The sequence below is a fragment of the Gymnogyps californianus genome, chromosome 11, assembly GCF_018139145.2.
Source record: "Gymnogyps californianus isolate 813 chromosome 11, ASM1813914v2, whole genome shotgun sequence".
Classification (NCBI taxonomy): Eukaryota; Metazoa; Chordata; class Aves; order Accipitriformes; family Cathartidae; genus Gymnogyps; species Gymnogyps californianus.
The window spans coordinates 1362426-1385671 of record NC_059481.1 but is presented as its reverse complement, the minus strand read 5'-3'; the positions used below and the strand labels follow the sequence as shown (position 1 = coordinate 1385671).

At 58.7% G+C, this 23246-nt stretch overlaps 2 protein-coding genes across 3 annotated transcripts; one reads left to right on the top strand and one right to left on the bottom strand.

Annotated features, from left to right (window-relative positions):
* The first annotated feature begins 169 nt into the window (after positions 1 to 169).
* Positions 170 to 13216, top strand: GRAMD2A (GRAM domain containing 2A). Of its 2 annotated transcripts, none has more exons than XM_050903154.1 (11): positions 170 to 204; positions 3884 to 3997; positions 4741 to 4798; positions 6267 to 6339; positions 6425 to 6528; positions 7306 to 7404; positions 8370 to 8441; positions 9383 to 9445; positions 10785 to 10941; positions 11270 to 11369; positions 11478 to 11589. In XM_050903154.1, exons 1-11 carry the CDS (start codon positions 170 to 172, stop codon positions 11587 to 11589), a joined length of 987 nt encoding a protein of 328 aa, XP_050759111.1. The 2 variants fall into 2 exon arrangements, with proteins under 2 accessions (XP_050759111.1, XP_050759112.1); XM_050903155.1 differs by lacking the exon at positions 170 to 204 and adding an exon at positions 12093 to 13216 and having other exon boundaries at positions 3824 to 3997; positions 11478 to 11585.
* Positions 13217 to 15084: 1868 nt separating this feature from the next.
* Positions 15085 to 22043, bottom strand: SENP8 (SUMO peptidase family member, NEDD8 specific). The gene is made up of 2 exons (XM_050903255.1): positions 21801 to 22043; positions 15085 to 17501 (listed from the first exon to the last, which is right to left on the bottom strand). Exon 2 carries the CDS (start codon positions 17456 to 17458, stop codon positions 16820 to 16822), a length of 639 nt encoding a protein of 212 aa, XP_050759212.1. The 5' UTR covers positions 17459 to 17501; positions 21801 to 22043; the 3' UTR covers positions 15085 to 16819.
* Between the last annotated feature and the right edge of the window lie 1203 nt (positions 22044 to 23246).

The window sequence follows — 23246 nt, the reverse complement described above, 5'->3', positions numbered from 1 at the left end:
CTCCACCCCTCTCCCGCTAGTGGGCGGGACGCGGCGGCGGAGGGAGGGGAGTTGAGGACGGATGGCGGGCGGCAGCGGCCAATGGGGGCGCGCGGCGGGGGCGGGGCGCGGCGGCGGGAGGCCAATGGGCGGGCGCCGTGGCGCCGTGAGGAGGTCGGGCGCGCGGGGCATGACGGCGCCGGGCAGCGCGGGGCCGCCGCGCAGGTAGGGGCGGGCGGAGCTCCGGGGGCGGCGGGGGTCCCGGGTGCCGGGGGGCGGCCCGCCCTCTTGCCGCGGGGGAGCCCGGTGCCGGCTCTCGGCCTGCCCCCGGCCGGCCGCTGGCGGCGTCGCGCTCTGAGGGGAGAGCGGAAACACCCCCCCACACACACTCCCCCCCGCCACTGAGGGGACGAACCGGGGCGGGGGGGGTGTCCCGCCGCTGCCCCGCCGGGGAGCCGCCCGTTCTGCCCTCGGGAGGCGGTTCCGAGCCCGGGCGGAGGCTGCGGGCTGGCCCCGGGGGCTGCCCCGGCCGCTCCTCGCCGCGGCCCCCGGCGTGGCTCGGTGCTGGGCGGCGGCCGAGCTCTCCCGGCCCGTCATTGCCCCACCGGGGCCGTGAGGGGACCGAGGCCGGGCTCTCTCGGTGGCGTGGGGCACCCGGTAAAAACCAGTATGCCGGGTGCTGGGAGTGATCCTGGGACCTGCTGGGACCGAGGCCTTGGCTCTCACCCCGGCTGTGACCCGCTGGGCGTAGGGCCCCGGGGACAGGCGGTTCCCGGGGGGACGGGGACCCCGGGGGGTATCGAGGGAGGCCGCCCGAGGCGTGGGGACCTGGAGGGACACGCACGGCTCGGTCTCTCCTTCCTCTCTTTGACCTCTTGCCTCTCTCCTGACAGCACCGCTCGGGACGGGCCGTTCCCCTCCAGCATCCTTGGCGGTGGCTCCGCTCCAGCAGCCAACACATGGGATTGAAATGACCTTGAAAGCCGGGAACAAGGGCAGCTCGCCGGATCCCGCCCGGGCTCGCTCGGGCCGAGGCAGCCCGGCCTCAAGTGCCTCCCTCCGCCCCTGATCCTCATTTTTTTTTTTTTTTTTTTTTTTTTTTTTTCCCCGGGAGGCAAAAATCCCTGACTCGCTCTCTCCTGCCTCCGCCGCACGCTTCCCCCTTGCTCGCGCTGGCAGCGGGGAAGGGTTCCAGCGAAAAAATCAAACGCCGCCGGAGGGGCTCACGCCGGACCGTTTCCAGGCCGGATCCCAGCGCCACGTAAGGGAAGGGAGATGCCGCTCTGGGGGGAGGGAGAAGCGCCGGGATTCGCCTGGCAAAGCCGCAGCCCGGCAGGCGAGCTGGGGGGTCTCGGGGAGCCTGCGTGGGCAGGGAGGGGGGGTGTCAGCCCCGGCACGGCGGGCAGGCGGTCGGCAGGTCGCCGGCAATGTTTTCCCTTTGCCAGGAACTCCTGCGCCTGCCCGCTCTGCCTCGTCTCGGGGACTCCGTGCTCCAACTGTTCTTGCTCCGCTTGTAGTTTGGGACGCTCAGGATGGTGATTTTCCTGCAGGAGCAGCTTCCTGCTAAAAAAATTCCTCGAGGAGGGTGATGGCATGAGCTGTGAGGTGTTTTTCTCCCTGTGCCAGCACTGGAAGTGGCTCTTGGCAGGGAAACCTCCCTGTCAGCCGTGCCTGGAGCCCAACCTTATCTTATCCCGTGCTCCTGAACCCCGGATCTCTATCCCTGCCGCATCTGGAAGCTGGGACGGAGCGAGATCCGGAGAGGGGAGACGAGGCAGCCGCTGCGATGTCTCCGCTGGGGCTGAGGATGCTCCTCGCAGCCCCCAGACCCTCCCTGGAGCAGCCCGGTGCCAGCGCTGTGTCCGGGAACCATCTGACCCGGGACTTGTTCCTGGCGGTGACCGTAAGAGGGAAAGAAAACCGGGACAGGACCATGCAGCGCTTCCAAGTGCTCTCCAGCCTCTGGCTCTTCTCGTTTTAGGGGATTTCTGTGTGTTTGGTGACCTCGGGGGGGTTTCTCAATGCCCTCGCCTCGAGCAGGGGGTGCCTCTCCGCGTCCCCTGTGCAGTGCCCCTTGGCGTCCGCCCTGGTTAGAGCTAAATCCGCTCGCCCGGATTAAGCGGCGCAACCGCTTGGGGATTTAAGGGATGACGTGGGGGAAGCCGGAGCGGGCTGAGCTCCTGAGCGGAAGGCTCCAGAGCGGGTCAGAGCCCCTTTTCCAGCATGGGGGTAGGGGGAATGAAGGCTTTGGTGCTTCCGTGATATGAGTTTCAGCTTCAGGGCAGCGTGGCATCACCTGGCAGAGGGCGTTTGCGGCGTGGGGCTGCCTGTCCCGAAGGCACGGGGCGTCCGAGGAATCAGGCAGGGAAGAAGCCTTTTGGTGCGATGCCAAGGGATGTTATTTTGGTGCTTCTTGTCGGTAGAGTCTCCCTTCCCTTCCAGACGTGTCCTTTGACCGGAGCTTCTCCTAAAAAAAAAAAACCCCACAGCCTCGGTGTGTTCATCCCCTCCCCGCAAGGCTCGGGCTTTGCGGCCGTGCGGGCAGCTCGTTTACTTTGCAAACGCTGGCTGCGGGGATCCAGGAGCTGGTTCCCAGCCTGGTCCGAACCGCCCGGCACCGGTGACTTGTGTTCGGTTTTTCTGCAGCCCCGCGTACGTGCTGCATCTTGAGGGAGCAGCCCCCGTGCCTCCCGCCGGGATTCAGCCCGGCTCCATCGCATCGCGACAGCATTTCGGTCGGGCCCCCGAGGCAGCGGGGACACGGGGGCTCGCGCAGCTTCGACTCTCAGGCCGTTTGGGCACGGCTGTCGGGGTGCGGCACCCCCGTCCTGGCTCTCCCTGAGTCTGTGGGGGATTATTTAGATGGGTTTCCCTTCGGATGAGCCCCTTGGAGCGGGAGCAGGGTGCGTCTAGGGAAGTACAGGCGGCGAAAGAGCCCCTCTGTGTACGTAGGAAGCAGTTTGGTATGGCTTCTCCGCCTGGGCTCTGCGGCACTGCCACGGCATCATCCCTGCGGGCACCGGGACGTGCTCCAGCTCCGCGCTCATCCTGCCTGCTGCCGTCCTGCCTGTCCCCCACCTGCTCTGGCATCACCCCCTGCCCGTTGAGCCGAGCTCTTTTCCCTTGAATAATTTCCTCTCCGTAGGTCCGGTGGCTGTTTGCCGGCTCTGCCGTGCCGCCAGAGCCCGCGGATCCCTGCTCCGGCATCGGTCCCCTGGGATCGCGCTCCGCTTTGGCTCTCGGTGCCAGAAGCGCCGTGGCACGACAATCTCTGGTTGCGGTTTGCCGAGGGCGGAAGCGTCACCTTTCTGGCCCACTGGGTGATAACCTTCCCTGTGCGGCACTGGGAACGTGTTTACTTTACCTGTTGCGGCCGATAAGCGCCTCTGATAAAACTCGTAATAGTAAATAACAGGCTTTAACGAAAGGGGAGCAATTAATGGAGGGAGGCGGTGCCCTCGGCAAGGGCTCTGCCCTGGGAAGATGGCGTTTTGCCGAGCCGGAGGAGCAGACCCTGGCCCTCGCTGGCCAAAATCTCCATCACCCCAGGGAGTTTCGTAGACCTGCGATGTTTCTTATCCCAACCTCCATCTCTTGAGGAGGAGAGGCTCTGCTTTGGAGGGTGTTATCCGAGGCAGCGGGGAGGGAGCTGCCGCTCCTTGGCCACTCGGTTGCGAGTGCTGGGGAGCTCCTGGCGAGAAACGCCCTTTTTTTTTTGGTTTTTTTTTTTTTTTTTAAATCTGTGTGACTTGAGAAATCGCAGAAATATTCTTGCTGTCCTTGAGCGGCAGAGATACTAACGTCTCTGTGCAGACTGGGATTGAAGGGAATGGATTTATGGCTCCAAAACGCCTCTCTCCCCTCTTTCCCTTCCCCTCGGGGGCTAACAGGCTTCTCCTTGCAGCGCCAAGCCGATGCATGAAAAAGCAGCTCCCCTGAAGAGCCCCGAGCCCATGCACGGCCGTGAGAAGCTGGAGGCATCCCACAAGGAGAAGAGTTTGGATTCCCTCGACGGCAGGTGAGGGGCAGCGTCCCGGTGTTTAAGGTCGAGTATTTGCTCTTTTTTTTTTCCTCCTGTTGCGACCTTCCGCAGCATCCCCGCTGCCTCCGAGCCCCCAAATGCAACCCACCGGCTCGGGGTGGGCACAGGGGGTCCTCTCTTTGTTTTCCCCCTCAAATATTGAGTTTGTAAAAGCAGGGAAGGGAGAGGGGTTTGGGGAAGGGGACCGGTATTCCCGCTGCTGAGGTTGTTGGGAGGATTTTGCTGTCTCTGTGGTTTCTCCCTTCATCCGCCTGCGTGATGGATGCAGATGGATGCCCTTGTGCACAGCCAAAGCCGAATCCGTCCTCCTGCCCGGGCACGTTCCCAAATTCCCATTTGTGCTTTGCCTGGGGAAACCTTGACCCGGCCGAAGCTGCCCATCGCCAGCTCCTAACCTGTCCCAGGCTGCTGCCGCGGGCAGCTCTGGGCTCCTTCCTCCCGGTGCTGGGGTGCGTTTTTGGGTACGGGCACCCCGGTGCTGGTGCCTCCACCAGTTCACCGTCAGCCCGATGCCAGACAGAGCTCAGCCTTCTCCTGCAGCCGTTATTTAACCTCGGCAACACCCGATGCTATGATAAATCAGCAAGACATCCGAAATGTGGCTTCCCGGGGTCTCTCTACGTCTTGCCGTGTCTCTTCTTGCAGCACACGCGTTTTAGGGAGCGGGCGAGAGACCTGGGGCTCTTCACTGACCTGATTGTTATGATTTTTCCTTCCAGCCTCCACCTGAATGAAGCCCTGAAGGATGAAGACATCAAGAAATGCCACCGGGAAGTGGTAAGTCTTTGGCTTCGTGAGCGAACGGGCTGGTTTGTTGTAGCCTGACCCCGGCCGTTTGCCACGGAGGAGCCCGCCCGGGGTCTCAAACGTGGGCTGCGGGAGCCGGAGGCGAAGCCGCAGCGGCTCCTGGTGTAGGGTAGAGGCTCCTGTCTGCATTTTCGGGGGAGCCGATGACGGTTTCGTGTGGCCTGTGATCTGCCTTGCAAACGCTTTTGGGATTTTCCACCCAGAGGAAGGGAGAAAGCGGAAATCTTGACTGCGAGCAGCTCGGTTCCCACGCGTTTGGACCTTTTTGGTTGTTCAAATTGTGCCCGAAGTAGAGCTTTTCGGTCCGTCTGCAAACGAGAGATGCTCTGGAAGAGGGAGAAGCGGAGCGGGGAGGCGTTTTGCCTTTCTCCATGAAGAAGGTGGAGGAGAAGAACGTTTTGCCGATTATTCAGAGGCGTCTGGGAGGGTTATGGGGTTGGCAACGGGTTTGTGCTGGGGCCAGGGGGTGCTTGTTGGTGGTGGCTTGGAGGGGATGCCACAGTCGTCCCCGCCGTGTCCCTCCATGTCCCCCTGAAACGCTCCCACCGGCACCGCCCCCATCCCGGCGTCTCTCCGGGGGGTGTCTAAGCCGACCCCAGGTGATGCGGAGCCTTGATCCTCTTACGGCCCGGCTCATCCGGTGACAAGGTGCGCGGAGCAAAGGTGACCTTGTCACGACGGGCAGGAGGGCTCTGCCTGCGGTGCTGCCTGCAAACCGGCCTTGCTGCCCCGGGGCCCTTCGAGCTGCGTTGCACCTCTCCGCATCCTGGCAAAGCATCTCGTCCCTTGGATTTTGGGGGGCAGCCATCGCCGCCACGGGGACGGCTGCGTACCCGGGGAGCACCCCGAGGTCCGGGCGCTGCCTCCGGGGCAGGGGGCACAAATCTGCCTGCGCTGCCTTACAGGACGAATTGAGCGGCTTTAATGCGAAGCGTTGAACTGCTTCGGAGCCTTTAACTTACGTACAGAATTATTTAAGGGCGAACCTGCTGAGCCTCCCTCCGCCGCTGCCGGCGGGCTTTGAAGAGGCACCGGGAATATAAATAGCTGGATGGCGCGGCGCGATGGGTGCAAAGCAAGCGGTGTCACCGTGCCCCGAATAAGGGAAGAGCTCGAGGAGGAGGAGAGAAACGCTGGGCAAAATAAATTGCCTGCGGATAAGCCCAGGAGAAAACCGGCTCCTCGCAGAGGCTCAGCAGCCTCCTTAGATAGTAGGGGAAATGTTGATTTGAGAGGATGGCACAGCGTTTGCTGGGTGCTGGATCATCCGACCCTCCTCTAGCCGTTCGGGCCCACCGTCCCCAGCCCGGTGGCACCCCGCTGCGTTGGTCCCGGGTGCGAGGAGAGGGAGATTTCTTTTTTTTTTTGCAGGGGAGTGTTTTTGTGGGTCTCCTTATCAGCAAGGTCACCGGATAACTTTGCTCTGCTTCACTTTCAGGCCGCTAGCAAGTACAACTCCCAGTACCACAAGCTGTTCAAGGACATCCCGACAGAGGAGAGCGTGCTGAAAGGTGGGTGGCACGGCGAGGGACGGGCCCCGGGGGCGGCAGGATCCGACAGGCGGTCTTGCCGTGCCCCCCTCTCTCTGCCTTGCAGTTTGCTCCTGCGCGCTCCAGAGAGACATCCTCATCCAGGGAAGGCTTTACATCTCCCCCAACTGGCTCTGCTTCTACGCAAACCTTTTCGGGAAAGACATCAAGGTAACGAGGGGGCCAGCTCACCCCGGTCCCATTGGGCTCGTAGCCCAGGCTACGCTGCAGCTTATCCCCTCCCGCGCCCAAATACCACCGAAATCGCCGTCAAAAGCCTCCGATGCGAAGGGGAGCGCGGCTGTGCCTCCCCCTCCGATCACCTGCGGAGGCTGCCTAGGGAAACCAAATATTGGTTTGGTTTAAAATTCCCTGATGCAAAACCTCCTGCAAGCCGCGACGGCGTTTGAAGGAAGATCAAAGTTTTCGGGGGGGGGGACGGGGGAGATTTGAATCTCTCTTGGCTTTTCATGATTTACAATCTGATGTTTCCCTGTTAGTCTTGTGGCTGACGGGGATCTTGGGGAGAGACGACTTCCTTTAAAACTGGGCTGAAGAACTGAATTATTTATGTCAGCCGCTTTAAACAAATATCTGATGGAAGTACGGGGTTTCAACGAAGTTATCCTGCCATAAATTGCATCCTGCCTTATTTTTAACCCTCCCGGGCTTGCAGGGGGGCTCTCGTGATGGGTCTTAGGGAGACTCGCTGGACGATGCTTTCCCCGCGTCCTCGCTGTTTTCATCGAGTAGAAGCCACCTCCAAGCCGAGATTAACGTGGGGGGATGCCGTGACCTTTAATAAAACCCAAACCGTCTCCGGGAAATGCTGAATCCCCACTTGAGGCGTAATTACGATGCGTGTTAAATCTCCGCCTTGCGAAAGAAACTCCCCGAGCTCGCGCCGTGCCCATCCCTGCCCGTCCCCTGTGTCTTTTTGCCCTCCAGGTTGTGATCCCGGTCGTCTCCGTACAGCTGATAAAAAAGCACAAGACGGCTCGGCTGCTGCCCAACGGCTTAGCCATCACCACCAACGCCAGCAGAAAGGTAACGCCGGCGCTTCGAACATCGGTACCCGGCCTCGCCGCAGCCGGGGGATTCCCTGGTCCGAGTTGGCTGCGATTTGAGAGCAGGGAAGGAAGCGATTCCCATCCCCGGCTGAAAGCGCGGGCCGGTTGGGAAGCGAGCGCTGCTCTCCGTGCTGGCAGCCAGCCAGGGCAAACACCGCGGCTTTGCTTTTGTTTCTGAATTTCACTTTGTTTCTGGGCGAAGCAAAGCCCGAGTGAAACTCGGCCGAGCCTGACAAATCCCTGCCAGGCTCAAATAAAAACCTTTAAACTCCTTAAACGCGAGCAGGGGAAGGGTTTGGGCCGGCGTTCAACCTGAGCTAGCGGAAAACTTGGTTAAGGGGCTGAATTTCCAGCTTTGAAATCACGCTGGGTGTTGTCGGCCGCAGTGAGCTGACGTAGTCCTGCTCGCTGCGTCCGAGTCCTCGCCTGCCCGGGCGCTGCTGGCAGCAGCGTGCGTCGCCCGTCCCCTGCCAGCGAGGGGGTTATTCCTGCGGGATTTTCGCGGGGGGGGGTGGCACAAGGCAGGATTTGGGCGTTCAAAGCGATCTGGTTGCGAGGCCGCTCTGCGCATCGCGTGGGCTCTGCGTGGGGGCAAGGCGACCGCTGCCCCGTGTCCCCTTGTGCCGACGCGTGGGGATGTTTTCCGTCGCTGCCGGCCCCGTTTGCTGCCGCATCCCTCTGGGCCGAGCACGGGAGGCCCTGTGGGAACAGCAGCCGAGCGAAACTGGCCCCGAAAAAATCTGGTCCAGCTTTTAGCAGGCTGCAAAAATAACAGCAGGGAAGCTCCGCGGGGAGATGCCTGCGGAGGGGACACGGCTCCTGAAGGAGGAGAGATTCAAGGGCAGGACGTCTCTGCCTGTCCCCTGCCTGTGGAGAAGCTGACTCGGGGTGGGGGGGAATGTCTCCTGGCAGCTTCTCTCTCTCTCTCTCTCTCTCTCGCAGTACATCTTCGTGTCCCTCATCTCCCGCGACAGCGTCTACGACGTCCTGAGGAGAGTCTGCACGCACCTGCAGGTACCCTCCGCCCCTCCTCTGACGGCGTTTCGATGGCCGCAGGGCTCTCCGCTCGCCCCTTGGGCTGCGTTTTGGGGAGCGGAGCTCTTCACCACCGCCTCCAAGGCTTCGGCCCGCTCCTAAAGCCCTCCCCCGTGCCCCGCTGCCTCTTCCCAGCGTCCTCGCGCCGCAGCAAGGGACGGGAAGAGGGGCAGGAGCCGTGCCCCGGGCATGTCCTGTCCCCGTGAGCCGCCGCCGGCCTCTTCTGGGTCACGGATGACGGAGGCAGAGCCCGGAGTTTCTGCTCTTTCCCAGGGCGTGTATATGAATTATTTATAATCTGGTAGTAATACTAGTTCTGCCACTCCGCACAGCGCTGCCTTTTCCCCAGATCTAAAGTTTTAAGGGGAGGGAAAATGGTACAAAGTCCAAAAAAATTTGAATTCAAAAGTCTAAGGGGGGAAAAACATCCATCGGCCCTCGAGCTGGAGAGGAGCCTTGTGGGGACCTCTTCTTCTCCCTGCCTTTGAAGCACATGGGAAGCGGTGCCAGCACCCCTCCCTGCCCAGAAGGCTGTCTGCCGGCTGTGCCGGGGCGGCGATTTGGGTGACTCGGCCCCGTTGCCGAACTGGGGAATTTATTCTTTGAAATGTGCTGGGCTCTGCCTGGATATTCCCTTTCCCCCCCGGCCCCCGATGGTTTATCCCCTCCGCCAGGAGCCGAGGCCGGCACGGGAGCCCTCGGCTCAGCCACGGCCCCGCCGGGTTTTCGGTGATGGGAAGCAGCGATGCGGTGCCCCATCCTCTGCCGGATACTCTTCTTCGTCCCCAAAATCCCCATGCTTGCAAGTTTTAAGCAGCTGCTCTTCATAGACTCGCCCGAAAAGTCAAAATTCAATTTTCTGGCTCGGGTTGAAGCAGGGAGAGGCGGCACTGTAACGCCCGCTGCTTTCTCCCCTCCAGGTTTCGAGTAAGAAGAGCTTGAGTTTGAAGGAGCTGACGGAGGAGCCTGACGCCGTGTCGCTGGTGAGGGTCAGGGCGGCTCCGGGAGAGGGAATGACCCCTGTGAACTCGCGCTGTGGGCAGGAGAGCGTCCGCCTGGCCCCCGTGGGGGGTTTAACGCCTTCCCGGCACGCTGAGGTTCGGCCGGCTGTAGGGCGCAGAGTCGGTCCTCTCCCCTCGCTGCTGACAAAGGTCGCGCAAGGATGCGGCCGTCGCCTGCGTAGCTCGTCCTCTGGGATCCTCGTACCCCGACTTGGCGGAAACGGACAGGTCAAGAGGATGATTTGGACGGCCTGCGGCTGAGCACAAGCCGATGACTCGGCCGGTTGGTCTCGGGGGTCCATTTATAGATGGAAAAAGTTCAGAGCGATGTGGAAAATGCTGCCGCTCCGCTCCCGCCGGCTGATGCCGTTCGCAGCCGTGAACACGGATAACAGGCTGGAAATGTGGTTGAATTATCCAAAAACCCATGGGATGAGCGGGATGGCTTGTAGCCAGGAGGTCGGAGAGGGAAAAGCCTGCCGAACCGCGGCGTGACTGAGGGAGCACGAGGGGCTGCATCCTGCCGCCTTTGGAGCACGGCAGGGCTTGGCTCTGCCCGCAGTGGCTGCGTCCCTGGCTGGCAGGATGCGTCCTCTCCATGAAACGTGGATGGCCCGTCCCTGTCTCCGCTCCGTCACGAAGCCGTTGGTGCTGCGGCCGTGCTGGGCTGTACGGGGAGGCCGAGCGGGGTGTCCCCCGTGGGCTAGTGGCCCTGTGCATCAGGCTGGGTGCAGGAGGTGACAACTGGGCTGGACCAGGAGGTGACGGGTGGGATGTCCCCCGTGGTCTGGGGGCATCCCAGGGGTTGAAGGCGCTTTTCAAGGGCTGAGTCGGGAGCGATCCAGGCTGGCAGCATCTCCCGGTGCTGCCGAGGGATGTAGCCCTTCAGCAGCTTCAGCCCCGGGGACTCTCCGGCAGGGGAACGCCTTTCCATGCCGGCTGTCACCCGGCTCGATTCGGTGCCTTTCCGGGGCGCGCTGGGACCGGGATGCTGAGCCACGGGGTGGGCGAGGGGCTCTCGGGGGATGACGGGGGACGGCGCTGAGCTTCAAACCAAGGGGTGAAGGAGGCAGCAGTCGGTATTTGGGGCAGGCATGGGGTGCGTGGGCAGGTCCTTCCTATGGCAGTAGGAACCTGTGTCCCCACGGGGCCATCGTGGAGGATCAGCTCCGCCTTAGGATGATGTTTTGGATGTGCTGGTGCTCGATGGAGATGCCGTAAGGTTCGAGTCCGAATCTGGCCCCGCCGTGTCCTCGGCACTGCCGGTTTCACGGGAAAAAGTGCTGCTGGCAGCGTGGCTCACCCGGGGCTGTTCCCGCAGGAGGTGATCGTCCCCGAGGGCAAGTGGAGGAAGGTGTCACCCGCCTCGCTGTCACTGTCGCTGCCGGACGCCGACTACCAGTGCATCCACCGGACCTCCGTCAGCAGCCTGAGCGCTAAGGAGAGCTCCTTCACCTCCGAGGAGCCCCTCGTTTCGGGTGAGGGCTGCGTCCGACCCGGGGACGTGGGTTTGTGCCCTGCCCCGCACACGGTGCTGGGCGTAAACCTCCATAAATACATGTTCGTCCATCCTCTGCTCTCGTGGAGGGGATTTCTGCCTTGCAGATGAGCAGGGCTGAGGCTGGGAGTCGGGGATGGGATGGGGGTCTCCTGGCTGCGGGGTCTGAGCCCTCAGCGTGCGGCTGTAACGCCCGTGCAGGCAGCGATAGCCCATGAGGGAATGATGCTTGAAGGCTCCCGGTTGCCGGAGGAGCACAAGCATCTGCCCGGCATCACCGTGCCACTGATTCTGGGCTTGCATTTCAGAAAGTGCAATAAACACCGAGGAGGAGCTGGAGGTGGAGCAGAGCTGCGTGGCGGAGCTGAGACCCTCCGACTACCAGCTCCTGAAGATCTTCATCGTGCTGTAAGTGTGCCGAGGGCGGCCGCGGCACGGGGAGGACGGGGGGTACGCCGGGAACGTCCGTCTCAACCACCGGCTGCTGAGCGCTTGTGCTTCTTCCTCTGCTCCCAGCATCTGCCTCCTGGTCGTGTCCTCCTCATACCTGGCGTTTCGCATCTTCCGTCTGGAGCAGCAGCTCTGCTCTCTGAACCGGGACTACCTCTCCCGCGGGCACAGGAGGTGAGGGACCCTTGGGGACACTTCGGGGCAGGTGGGTCACACCGCAAGCGGAGGACCCGAGGGATGCGGTGCAAAGAGCAATGGCTCTGCTCCGCGACATGTCCCAGGGATGCTTTGTCCCTTATCCTGTGCCTGCTGTTGGGATGGCCAATGGCAGAGCCCAAAGTGCCATCCCCATGCAGTAGATGATCCCATCGACTGCTGGTTTGAGCGACCGGGGGAAGCTCTGCTGTCCCTGAGACTTTCAGCCCTGGGGAAAAGGTTTCCTTGCGGGTTTGGGGCCAGTTCCCCGGTTGCAGGAACCACCAGGGCATCTCGGTGGAAGCTGGGCTGTGCCCTGGGGCTAACGCGACCGCGGGCATCAGCGAGGGATGGACAGGAGCGGGTTCCCTTGGGTTGGGGACATCGGGGGGTTTCCCTCCTCCTGCCCATGGGGCCTGGGCACCGGGCTGGGGTACGGTGCCTCCGCGGCCGCTCGCCCCATCTTACCCCGCTCTCTGCTTGCAGGTGACCGTTACCCCCAGCGCTGGCTGAGGACGGACGCCGAGACGGTGGCATCCTGTGTCCGGATCCCGGTGCCGTGTCCTCCCGGCCATGGCTGTTGCACGTGGCCCGGCTTTCCCTCGGCCGGTAAAATGGGACCAAGTATCTTCTCTCTTCCAACTGGGACCTGCTTCTGGTGGGACCGACCGGCCGGCCCACGGCCACCGGTGCCAACTCCCCATCCCACTGGAAACCCGTTTTCTCCCTGGGACGCTGCTGCGCCGTAGCACCGGCTGGACCTCCCCTTAGGACTTGCTGCTAAAACGGGTGCTGGTTTTTATTCCAGACTTCGTTTTTTCTTGTTAAAAGATGACCTTAGGCTCACCGGGAACCCCCAAAAACATGGATGAGTTGCTGCTGCTGCTCTGGGTGAAGCCCGGGCAGCGGCTCTGGGCTGAACTCGCCTGTTCGTCCCCTTCTCGGTACCTCCAGGGCCGCGGCTGGAGGAATGGCCCCAACCCCGGGGGTCTGCGGGGACGAGGAGAAAGGGGCCACCAGCCCTGTGGGGCGTCGTCTGTCCCAGCACCCAAGGGTGGGGGTACAATCCAGGGCCTCCCCCAGCTCCGCTGGGCTCTGTACCGGCCCCCAGCCCTTCTCTCCTGGAGCACTGGGCCATCTCGGGGTGCCTCTGTGTGTGTGTGTGTGTGTGTGTGTGTGTCCCCTGCAAAGCACTTTAGGGTCCCCCAGACCAGGCGTCCTCGCTGGGGACCGCACCCGGCAACGGTGCCGGACCAAGGCTTCGTTAGCCCCGCTCGCCTCGTTAAGACGTCCCGAAAGGAGCCCACGGCTGGCACCGGTGAACGTCCCAGATCGCAGCGTGTCCGTGCCCTGGTTCCTGTTAACCTCGTCACCGCGCTGAGCCGAGTGCCACAGGATTTGTCCCGCAGGATTTGTCCCGCAGCCTCCTCCGGGAGCGCGCTGGGGCGGCAGGTGATACCTGTGCGATTCCTTTTTGTTTTTCTTTCTGATTTTTTTGGGAACTACAAGTGCTGATGGGGCCAAATCCCCGTGCCCTGGAGAAAAGCTTTGCCGCTCGCTCCGGGCTCGGAACGGCTTTTAAATGAAAATAAACCCAGGATTTTCTAGCACGTCGCTGTCTGCTGCCAGCATCTTTGCAGCAGTGCCAGGCTGCGAGCCCTGAAACGGGGTACCCCAGAATCTCCGCTGTCCCGGTGGCCCTTCGCTGGCTGCGTCCTCGGGATGTGGATTACTCCATACCAGGGAACCCTGCGTGTCACCCTGTGTGTCACCCTGGCCATGCTGGGGGCTGGGGGGGGATACCAGGCTGGGGGTGCAGCCCTGACTGGGGCAGGGGATTGGGGTGGTTTTTGGGGGACGACCAGGGTGGTTTTTGGGGGACACCCAGGGCCAAGGATGCTCCGGGCGCAGGGGACGGGGAGGTTTTTTCACTAGATGGCAGCAGAGACTGCGAGATGTGACACTCAAGCTGGTGGCAGGGCCACCCTGGGGACAGCGGGTGGCCGGGGAGGGTGCTGAGCTGCAGCCCTATCCTGCTGGGGTAGACAGGGTGAGCCTTCCTCCTCCTCTTCTTCCTTCTCTTCCTCTTCCCCGAGCATCCGCAACCCAAATCCCACCCCCCCCACCCCACCAGCCTGGCCCATGCAGCAAAATGCATGAAAATGGGTGAAATACATGAAAATGGCCCAACTTGAAAGCCACAGCGGAGGTGGCGTTGCCTATGCGGGGACTGGGGTGGTGTCACCCCATTTTTTTGGGGGAAATTTAGCACCCTGGGGTGCCGGGGGGGGGGGGGCGGTCTGTGGCTTGGCCACGTTTCTGGTCAAACTCAAAGCTGCTGCTTCAAAGCCCCGGTGTTACGGGGCCATCGGAGCCTTTGATTTTGCGGGTGAGCCGGCAGATGAAAGGCGCCGTCCCGCTGCCATCCCCATCACCCCCCCCATTTTGCCGCCGAGGCTGCCGACATGGGTTTGGAGGGTTTGGGGTGGTTTTTTCTACAAACAAGTTGGTGCTCAACGGGTTCAACCTCAAAGTGGGGCTTATGGCCCCAAAAATGAGGTTTAGAGGTTTAGGATTGGGGTTTTGTTTGGTGGTTTTTTTTTTTTTTTGGTCTCGTGTGCCCACCCTGGTGTTTTTTTGGGTGCTCCGCAGCACCCAATACAAAGCAGGTGCGTGGGGTCCCTTGTCCTCGTGCCGAGCCCGGTCAGGCGTGTGACAGTGGTGACGGCCACCTCAGCTCCTCTTTGTTTAAAGGCAGCGGTGGGACAACCCGTGGGTGCAGTCGGCTGACATGGAGGAGGTTTGGAGGAGCCCCCGGTGTGGTTTGGGGGGGTCCCCGCTGCCGGGAGTCGGTTGCAAGGCTCCGGTTTTCTTTTCCGGCTGGTGTTTGCCTGCCTGGTCGGCACATGATAGCTCTCCCGGTGACGCCCTGCTTGAGCTTATTTGCTTTGCTTTGTGTAAAGAAATGCCACGTAAAAGCCTCGGGTGCAGGAAACATCCCCGGGTGCTCACCTTGCTGGCGCTGGCAGCCCTGCCCCGTCCCTCGGGGACAAGGAGCACGGGGTGCTCGTCGGATGAGCACAGCCCCTGCCCTCACGTCCCCCCGATGCTCCCCGAGTCGCAGCCACCATCCTGCCTTCCTACCTCCCCTCTGCCTGCGCACCTCCCCAGCCCAAATCAAGCCCTAAAAATAGATTAAATCAGCCTCTACGGCTGCCTCGCTATCACACAAGGCGTGGCGGAGTCGTCCCCGGCCTCGCTGGCTCTTCTAAGGCCGATTTCTGCTCGGTTTCACCCGTTGCAGGGCGCAGGGTGGCCGAGAAGCCGCTGCGAGACCGGAGGCTCTGCCCGCGAGTCACAACCATCGTGGCCGTGATACCGTTGCGCAACAAGAAACGGCGGGGCAGCGGGAGCCGCCGCTTGTTAGCGGGTACCGACACAAAAGACGGGAACGATGGTGACAAGCGCACGGCTTGGTTTGAGTTTTATTCTGGATTCGGGAGTGGCAGTGACGTTGCTCCGGCAAAGCCCCACGGAGTCCAAAGTGAATCCCCTTCGGCGAGCGGCTCGATCCCGTTTCGACCATCTCTTGGGTTTTCAGCTCCATCTGAGCGGTGGAAGGGGATCTGCAGGGAGGGCTGGTGCTGGAGGGATGCCCTGGCCTGCCGCCTGCTCTCCCGTCCGGGCAGCGTAGAAAGGAGGGGACTGAGCCCGACCCTCGTGTCGCCCCACCGGCGCCTGTATCCGCTTGCTTGGGTGTTTTGGAAGAGCCTGGGCTGTGGCCACTTACCTTTCTCTTAGCAACAAGGGAAGTTTAAGCCCTTCCTACAGTTCATCACCTCGGTGCTGTGCTGGTACACACACGGGTGGGGCTGGGCTGGCAATATGATGGGCGAAGAGCTCCCGGTTAGAAAATAATCCTTCCCCCTTTTCTTTTTCGAGGGTGATATTTAAGCTGGATTTCCCGGATCCGGTTGGCGCGCTGGGGTGTGGTTGCTCTGCTAGGCACCACCTGAGCAACCTGCTCTTGGCTTCTCGTGAGGTTAGAGATTATTCCTTATCCTGTAACGACATCTCGTTTTATTTTCCCCACTGTCTTTTAACGAGAGGATCCGCTCTGAGATCCCAGCCATCATCCAGCACGGGAGGAAAAGTGTTTCGATTCAAAGTGTATTAAGGACTTCTTGGGCGTCAAGGAGACCGCAGTTATCTTTGGCTTTCGTACCTCAAACTCTGTCCTTTTGTTCTCCCTGGGGTGTTTTTTTTTAATCTCGAGTAACAGAACTGGTTTTGTGCTAGAGGAAGGAGCGACCGCCTCGTACGCTCCGAGTGCAGCCAACGCTAACGAGGGTTGGGGAGCGCTGACGAACCCTCCCCGAACGGAGACGACCTAAAATCGTCATGAAAAAAAACCCCAACAACTTCAAAGAGTGAGTGTTGCTTTTCATCTCAATTAAGTTTCCTTTCCTAGGATTGAGTTTCTCGGCTTCCTATTAATCTTCCAGCAGGTCAGAGTCAGGTTTTAATTTCGAGTAAGAGCAAGCAGGGGTGGGGGACAAAAAAAAAAAAAGCTATCGCCGTACAGCCTAGGAGCACCTATCTGAAGAGAACTGATTTTCTTTTCGCCCCGTTCTTTAATTAAGCGTAGCATTTCCTTTGGAGTCTCCGTCTTTTGACACTGACATCTCAGCATCAGGTTTTCAGGGGTAAAAAAATCCTTGCTGCTAAATCCTAGGCTGCTCAAATACCACTAGCGGGAGGCACAAATTAGAAATAGCCACGATAAAGCATTTGGGGGCTTGGTTTTAAAGGGCATTTGCTAAACCTGGCTTGGAAGAGCAATGCCTGTAGCCAAGTAAAGCCACCTAAGGAGGACGTGTTGCCTGCTGGGCAAAGGCGGAGAAGTCTCTTTAGGAACCCATTTTGCTACAGCAATTAGCATAAAAATTCACCGTCAAGAGGAGGATTTCTTTGAAAGCAAAGTGACTTTTCTGGTTAGAAGTTCAAAGGCCAGTGATTTCCAGAGGGGACTAAGGCTTTTCCAGGAGGGAACATGGTGTTTGGGGGGGGTGTAGCCATGCTGGAGGGGTTACATTCTTCTTCTTTGGGACAATCCTGCGCATGGGCATCTCCCTCAGGCACTGGGGGTGCTGCCTCGGGGCCGGGGAAGGCAGTTTGTGAGGGGTTGGGGCAGGGCCGGAGCTGCATCTCGATCACTTCTGTGCCAGTTTTGTGACGAGAGCTTTCCACTCCGATCTCTTCTGCGTGATGTAGGAAGGGGTGAGGAGCTGCAGCAAAGGCTCCGGCCGGCCCCTGAAGTATCCCTGACACAGAGCCTCCGCGTTGCAGATCACGTACATCCCGCAGTCGTAGCTGTTCTGCTGGGCAGGCGCCTTCTCCTCCACGAAGGTTGCTTTGCCCCCTCTTTTGCCCAAGAAAGCCTCCAGCTTCCCCGCCACTTGCTTGGCGTGGACGGAGTTGCATTTACTGTGGGAATCGTAATGGGCGAAGCACTTTTTGTCCCTGAAATAAACCAGTAAGCTCCAGTGGGTGCCCCCAGCGACCTGGTTGGAGTTATCATTGATAGGCAAGAACACCAGCTTCTTGCGGAGAAGGTCCAGCGGTTGAAGGAATATGGCTATTTCTTCCTGACTAAGGGCACATTTAATGAACTGAGCCACTTCGGGGCTGATAAAACAAACCTGATCGCTAAATTCTTGGAACTGGTGGTTGGCGAAGTACTCGAAGGCAAACCCGATGATGTGATCGTTAAGCCAGTTTGGAGGCTCCAGCAAGGCAACGTCCGACTGCCTCAGCAAACTGTCCATGTAACTGAGAACAACGGGGTCCATCCTGCGCAGGTCGGGGCCGCAGCACTCCAGGAAACTTCAAAAGCTGAAACACAGAAAGGGAAGACGAATTAAGGAATGGGATCACGCCTGGGACAAGATACAGCGCAACAAACACCTCGAGTTCCTGCTCAGCAAGCAGCGAGCAAAAGCCCAGGTTTCCCAGATGGATATTTGAAGGACCAGCGTTTGAACCGTCTGCCAGATGAGCAGACGGAGGACACGCAGCTCCTCATCTGCAGCGCGTGACAGGTTGAGCCGGGCTCTTCTGCTGCTCTAGGAGCAGTGCGTGGCTCCGACTAGATAAACGTTTCATCATAAATCACTCAGAGCAATGTGATTTCAAAGCAGTTCCTGCTCGGGAACTGCAGGCACACCCTCAGTTCTGTGCTTCGCACAGAAACCAGACGTAATCTAGGAGAAGTCGGTCGGTGGTTTGGTGTTTGTGTTTCACCTGCACAGTGACAATCACTGTAATTCTTTGCATCACTGGTATTCCTTAAATAAAAGTCTTTTGGGGGCTGTCTGACAGGCATACGCTCCCTTTTGCCTAGCAGATAGTGCCACAGCTCGGTGCCAGACGTATGACCTGTTCCAGGAAAACCTGCTGGCCCGCCAGCACAGGAGGCAAGGCGGCAATGAGTAAGGAGAAACAAAGCAAAACAAGATCACAAACAAACCAGTTCCCTACCGTGGGAATCTGTAGGACAGCTCTCTACCTAGCCGGTAGAGATTTCAATAACTCAAGTACCACCAAAGCTGGATGGTCTGCAAAATACCTATCGTTTTCTCGCTCAGGTTTTAACTTGCTAAAATTTTGCTCACAAAAGGAGAAAGCACTCGTGGGTACACTGAGGGGTGAAGATCCCTGCAGGCTTCCACTGGTGATGTCCGCCTGCGAACAGAAGTGACCGGTCATGCCGACCCACTCTTTCCAATCTTTTACTCCGTTATTTGTCCAGGCTACGTTCTTCCCTCTTAATCTGTGCCTGCTTTCCACAAATAGAGGCTGCTTATCCTTAAAAAGGTGCCTGGAAATTCAAGTAGACTGTAGCACCTTGTTCTCCCCACCCATGCGTTTGAGGACGTACTCGAGGGACTTCAACAGGTCTTCCAGGCGAGACTTCTCCCGACTCCTTTCCGTTTATCAGGTTATCCATGTATCCACTAATTCTGGTCTTTCTACCAGTCGTATAATTCCTTTTCAGAAGCTGTTGCATTTGCTGCCTTCCCATCCCGGGGGGATTAAAGTGTATTTTAAGACAGAGGTTGCACAGCACGCTAGGAGGTGCTGCTCAATAGAAATACTCGCTGGCACCAGGCTAGGATTTAGGAGGAGATCTTCTGAAGAGAAACCGTTGATTTAAACCCCCTATATCCGCCCCGGTTTTCCTTTTGCTCTTGCATCCCCCAGGCCCGGGCTCCTCAGCTGCTGCGATGCACCATCAGCCCCCGACGCTTCTCTCCTTGCTAGGACAGGGCTAGAAACGCCGCAGCTGGGGACAGCGGTGACGTGGAGCTGGTTTGGCCTCACCCTTTCCTCATCTGTGCCAAACGCAGCATGAAAACATCTTCGGATTTCTTCAAGCACCGTGTGAAAACTAATAATGATGAGATCACTTTAATATGGTTCACTATAAGACACTAATTATCCATTACGATAGGGGGAAATAAAAAAAAAAAATCACATGTGCTGTGTTGTTTACATGTTAGGAAGAAGTAGATTTGTGCTTCTATTGCGACGTGAATCACGAAAAACATCCTTCCTGGCCAGGTATGCATAAATTAAGAGAGATTTATCTCTAAAAAATCTTGGCAAGATCCCATCACACATGACTTGTAAGTAACAGAATGGATGAAGCATGCTGCATGTGTAATACGTCGGAAGGAAGGGCTGAGGTAGAGTATCTGAGGCTTGAAAAAGCTAATAACTACTTGTGCATCGCTGGTAGATCCAAGAGATGCCAAGCAGCAAGAGTCACTGAAAAGGAAGGGGAGCAGTCATTGTTATTTATCCTGAGCCAAACGCAATGGTATTTGGACACGCTTCCTACGTTGATGAACTCAAACTATTTCCAAGTTTGCAGAGCAAATCCTTTGCAACAGCCTGCAGTATAAAAACAAACCAAAAAAAATCCAAACTAAGTCCCAGCAACTCCGTAGCATGCCTGAATATAGTCTTGTTTAAAGAGCTGTACAGCCTGCAAGCCTAGAAGTGACCAGTTGGCGGCTTTAACAGGGTCACTGCTGAAGTACTTTTTGCGTGTGCCCATACAGTGCCCCAAATTTTCCTTTGCTGCGTGTTTTTTTCTGCTTCATCTTCTCTTAAGAGATGTACGAAATACAGCAAATAGCTTTCCACTCAAGTCCAAATGGGATTATGGGCTAGGGAAGGAAGCGTGCGTCCTGTATGCTGTTAGTTTTCCACTCTGCAGAAACATTGTTTGGTTTTTTTTCAGTCAAGGAAAAAAAAAAAGATATTTGGCAGCTTCCTACAGTCAGGAAGGGAGAATGGTTATAGCAAATGCTTAATTGCCACTAGCTACTACTTTTAATTTTATTGCCATCTGGTATTTGTGAAACTGCTTGGGAGTTCTGCAGGATGACTCACTGTGTGCAGCGCACAGCTTAAAGGAAAACCCTTCGTAGGCTCGGACGCCTTTCAGAGCCACGTAAGGTAAGCGGCGAGGACCAAAAAAGCATCGCGGAGCTGCGAAAAGCCATCAGAGAGGTTGTTTTGGTCGGGAGAACCTCCCCATTAAAGCGAAAGACGGATCCGCAGTGGAGCCGGGCCGTGGATCTGAGCACCTCTGACGTTAAGGGGTGTTGAAATCCAGTCACAGATCGCAAGCAGCTCTGCTCAGACACAGCCAGGATTTGCTTCCTGAAGGCGCAGGCACACTCTGTTCAGAAGTTTTCATAAAAATAGGAATAAATACTGACGGAGGCCTGGAACATTTGTTGCAGGTTGCCAACAAGAGTCTTGCTCGTTCATTTTATTTGCGTATTAGTAGTTGGAATTTGTGCAAACTCTCTGTACTCCTCAGCTTCTCAGAGGGATATTGATCTGCCCTGTTCCGAGCACTAAGATGAGAAAAAGGAGCATTTCAATAAAAATGTCAGCAAGCCAAGCAAGATGAAACCGCCTATTTCACTTATAGATTGGAAAACGGTGCCGTCTTGCATCAGTATGGCAAGACGTCAAGTTTCTCTCATCTCGAAGTTATAACCATTTAACAAACAAGCCGCTGTTGTCAGTGCAAGTTTGATTCATAAACCGATGGGACTCCTTCGTGTCCAGGATGCAAGGCAAAGCCTGCATTTTGTAATACTTGACAAAAAAAAAAACCCAAACCTGTTATTTTCACAACATTAAAGACAACTGCCTTCTGCATGTAATTGTTGCCTTGCGCTCTGAAGGCAGCACTTGAGAGCCAGGGAATGAAACTCCCTAGTAATTGAGTGTAAATAGGCAGCGATGGAGCAAAGAGAGCATAAATTAAGGATGAATCAGATTCCTAAAGTGTATTCTAATAAATTAAAGGTGCCAAGAACATCCAGAGTGAATATTTTAAGGTGCCACGTCACTAAACTCCTGTACCAAATTTAAAGAATATGGAGGTAAACACAAAAAGCCACCTGAAAGACAAATTATTCAGACTTTACTGGGGAAGAGCAGGAGGGACAGAGAAGTTTTCGGCAGCTTGGCTGAGGTCTTTGGAACGATCAAGAGTAAAAGGCCCCACGACTTAACCACCAGACCATTCCTTTTTACTGGAAATACAGTTTTCAGACACCACGTCAGCGGTTGTTGTTAATGGTAGCAAGATCAGACAAAGAACATTAATTTCTATTTATCAGCGTGAGCTGGGCTGGGCTACCGGCACCTGAGTCTCCATACTTAGCTGTCTCCTAACAGAGCCAGAGAAGAAACTCAAGCAAAATTAAACAACTAAGCCAGAAAAGAAGCGCACTCATCTACTCTTTTGTTAAATATAAGCAATCTCTTTGTAGCCTATAGATTATAATTCCTGTATGATACGAGAACAGAGCCTTTGCGGGTTCCATAGGCCCTGAATGCCAGACTCAGAAAAAAACATTCATCATTTCTGTACGCACAGGCAATGCCCAAACCTTTCCGTTCCCGACAAATTCCCCAAACCAGGCACGTGCAGCTGCTCTACGCAACCAAACTCCAGAACCCTGCTTTGTTTCACACCACCTCACAGGGCAGTAAACTAAAAGCCGGAGGAACTACACCAAATGCTACTAAATCAGATGCGTTTCGCTCCCCAGGATGGGGTTGGCCAAAGCGTTAAGTTTAACAGGAAAAAAACCCAGCGACCTGAACGCCTGAGGATGAGCGATGCCACTGAGACTCTCCCAGAAGTAACGACAGGAAACCCCTCAGCTCGGTTCATCGAAACGATGTCAAACCGGACGTCGATGGATCGCATTCGCCTACTTTGAGAAAGAGTTTATTCAAGAGAGTAGTGGGAAGTGCTGGGAGGGAATATCGTTTGCCTGAAAGACCTAAAGGTCGCAGGAATTCGGTCACGAGAAGGAATTCGGTCAGAGGAACGGATTCGGGTTGTCATTGCTCCGTGGAGACACGGCCCACGGCGCCCGGGCGGCGAGGCGACAGTGCTTGACCCTGAGCTTCTCCCGGCGGCTGGCAGTCGGTGCCGGTCGGGATCAGAGCACGCGAGCAGCCCCCCCGGGAAGGGCTCGCTCGTCCCGCTGCCGCTTCTATGGAAATAAATGAGAATTAAGGGGAGAGGAGAGGGTTCACCCGGGCTGGCGGGGACCGGGAGCAGGGTCACGGTCAAGGCCGGGGTGGGGAGCGGGGCCTGGCCCGGGACCAGCCGGTAGCACCGCTCCCTGCGAGCCCACCCAGGCCAAGCGGTGCCCGGGCTGCCCCAGCTCGACAGCCGGTGCCGGTAACGCGGCTCCAAGTTTAACGATTTTCACCATTTTCCCTCAAAACGCGCGTTGAAGCCTCCGGGCCCGGTAGAGGGGCCGGCACGGACCCCCAAGAGCTGCGGCCTCCGCGCCCACCGGGCACGGCAACCACCGCCGGGGCCCTAACGACACCGCTGTTGCCGTGGCAACGCCAGCCGAGCTGAGCCGAGCCGGGCCCCCCCCCGCGCCGTCGCCGCCGCTGCTCACCTGCCGCCTCATAGCCCGCTCGCCCTCCGCGGAGCCGGCACCGGCCGGTTGCTGCGCGCTGCCGTAAAGCTGGCAGCGCCGCGTCGTAACGACCCGGCGGCCGCAGGGTGCGCGCAGGCGCGGGAGGGGAGGGGAGGGGTCGGTGCGGTCTGAGGGGCGGGGCGACCGGCGGGGCGGGGCCATGGGCGGGGCGACCGGCGGGGCGGGATGACCGGCGGGGCGGGGCGAGGCGCGCGCCTGCCTGCTTCCCCCCGCCCCACCCTCCCTCCGGCGGCGCGCGGGCGGCGGCGGGTGCGCGAGGGAGGCGCGCGCGGGCAGTCGGGCAGCGCCCGGGCGGCGGCGGCGGCGGCGGGAGCGCCTGTTCCTCCGCCGGCCCCCCCCCCCCCCCGCCCCTTCCTCCTCCCGCCCCTCAGCAACGCCCCCCGAGAGCCCCCTCAGCGGCGGCGGCAGCGGGCGAGGGATGCGCCGCGCCCCGACACCCAGGTGAGCGGCGGCGGCGGGGCAGCGGAGCGGGCGGGGGCCTCCGGTGTGTGCGGGTGTGTGTGTGTGTGTGTGTGTGTGTGTGAGGTGGGAGCGGCGGGCGCGGTGGCCGCGGGCGGTGCCGCCACTCGGGGCCGGGGTC

Coding starts and splice junctions, on each gene's coding strand:
- GRAMD2A (XM_050903154.1), top strand. CDS start 170: ATGACGGCGCCGGGCAGCGCGGGGCCGCCGCGCAG. Junction 4,799..6,266: donor AGAAATGCCACCGGGAAGTG/GTAAGTCTTTGG, acceptor CTTCACTTTCAG/GCCGCTAGCAAGTACAACTC. Junction 9,446..10,784: donor AGCCTGACGCCGTGTCGCTG/GTGAGGGTCAGG, acceptor CTGTTCCCGCAG/GAGGTGATCGTCCCCGAGGG.
- SENP8 (XM_050903255.1), bottom strand. CDS start 17,458: ATGGACCCCGTTGTTCTCAGTTACATGGACAGTTTGCTGAGGCAGTCG.